Source organism: Pteropus medius, unplaced genomic scaffold, assembly GCF_902729225.1.
Source record: "Pteropus medius unplaced genomic scaffold, Ma_sr-lr_union100, whole genome shotgun sequence".
Lineage (NCBI taxonomy): Eukaryota > Metazoa > Chordata > Mammalia > Chiroptera > Pteropodidae > Pteropus > Pteropus medius.
Genome location: NW_024348242.1, coordinates 657,324 through 659,110, shown reverse-complemented (window position 1 = coordinate 659,110; position 1,787 = coordinate 657,324). Strand labels below are relative to the sequence as shown.

The 1,787-nt window shown below is 62.5% G+C and overlaps 1 protein-coding gene across 2 annotated transcripts in view; it reads left to right on the top strand.

Annotated features, from left to right (window-relative positions):
- Positions 1-21: 21 nt before the first annotated feature.
- PUS1 (pseudouridine synthase 1) overlaps positions 22-1,787 on the top strand; it is a 9,915-nt gene continuing 8,149 nt past the window's right edge. The window contains exons 1-2 of one of the 2 annotated variants that reach the window (XM_039879214.1): positions 22-109; positions 701-932. In XM_039879214.1, the coding sequence (XP_039735148.1) occupies positions 711-932 (222 nt within the window). In that variant the 5' untranslated portion in view covers positions 22-109; positions 701-710. The other variant, XM_039879213.1, reaches the window with a different exon arrangement.

Sequence of the window (1,787 nt, the reverse complement as noted above, 5' to 3'; positions counted from 1 at the left end):
CAAGCCCCGCCCCGCCCCGGACTTTTGTCCGCGCCCGGCCACCGTCCGGCCCCAGGCTCCACTTCCGCCTTCGCCCACGTGGTCCGGCGGGGGTTCAGTGCACCGCGCCGTGAGTGGGGCTGGTTGGGGACGTGCCCCTCTGGTCCCGACCAGGGTGGCCAGGGTCTCCCCGACTTCCTAGGGGAAGCCGGCCGGGAGGGGCGGGAGGACGAGGGGGAACTGGGGTGGTTAGAGGTCAGCCTGCGGGTTAGCCGCGGGCGGGGCTGGAGCGCGGTGGGTCCCAGGGAAAGTCAAGGGTCAGGAGGGGCGGGGCTAGGCGTCAGAGGCCCGGGGGAGGTCAGGGGTCAGGCGCGTGCCCCCCGCTACTCCGGCGGTGCATGGGGTTCCCCAGCCTGCGGGCGGCGGCCGGGGTCCTGCGGAGAGCTTGCGGACCGTGGACGCCGCTCCTGGGACGGCGCCCCTTCGGGTAATGACCGCGCCCTTGTCCCGGCCCGGGGTAGCTCGCGGGGCGCACGGCCTAGCCCCGATTCCCTAAGTGCTGTCCCTGCCCGGCGTCGCGGACTCTGAGACCAGCCCAGTGCCAGCCCGCAGCCGAGACTCCGCTCGGCTGTCAGCCCGGGGCGTGTGCCCCATGGTGCCGCCACCGTGTCACCCCAGCCCTGCAGCTTCTGTCTTGCTCACGCCGCGCCCGTCTTTCCAGTTTGCCCCCCATGGCCGGGAACGCGGAGTCCCCCGCTCCCGTGGAGGCCAGGCAGGAGCAGGACAAGAAGGTCCGGAGTGGGTGGCAGGGCGGAGCCAAGGTCTGGGAGGAAACCGAGCAGCAGGCCAAGAAGCTCAAGAGCAGCGCGGACGGGGAGCCGCGCAGGAAGCTGCCCAAGCGGAAGATCGTGCTGCTCGTGGCCTATTCGGGGAAAGGCTACCACGGCATGCAGGTGAGGGGCCTGGGCCCGCTCCGGCTTCCCGCGGGACCTCGGCGTGGCTTCGGTCGGGGCTTCGGAGTGATGATTGTCCAGTGCGGTGGCCTCAGGCAGCGGCAGGAAACCCACTTTTCCAAGTTTCCGGGTCCCATCTAGCAAGATTGGGCTTCGAATCCAAGCAGCTTTGACCCTGCTCCAGCCACGGAAGAGCCTGTGCTGGGGGCAGGGGGCGTGCCCGTGTCACCAAAGTGGTCAAGGGTCCAGCTCTGCCGCCGACCAGCCTTGTGGCCCTCGACATGGGATTGAAGCTCTTGCGGCCTCGGTTTCTTCCTCTTGAAATGGGGGTGATCACAGCACCGACCTCCTGGAGCAGGAAGATTCACTAGGTTTTCTGACGCTGCATGCTGCTCAGAGTCAGCAGTTAGGATTTGTCAGATCCCTTGGTGTGACCGTCTGGGCGGGCAGGCAGGCACTGTTAGAATTCTCTGCCCAGCCCACCAGTTTTTGACCCTTTTCTGAAGGGCGGAAGGGTTTAGGTCCCCCCAAATGCAGGTAACCTCTTGTTCCTTCTTGTAGTCAACTCTGTTTGAGTCAGCTGTCTTTAAGCCTGACTCACAATAAGAAATTCACTGCTGTGTACTGGGATTTAACTGAAACAAGTTTAAGAAAACGATGCTTACACTTACACAGTTATAACTTTTACTCTGAATAATAGTAATACGATGTTTTGTGTCCCATTTTATTTTTTTAAAAACGTGTGGGTTATACCTATGAAATTAACTTCGTGACCACAGGTAGATGTGACATTGGTTTGGAGAACACTGCTTCAGTGTGACGTGGCCCCAAGTGTTTGGAGGAATAGCCAGACGT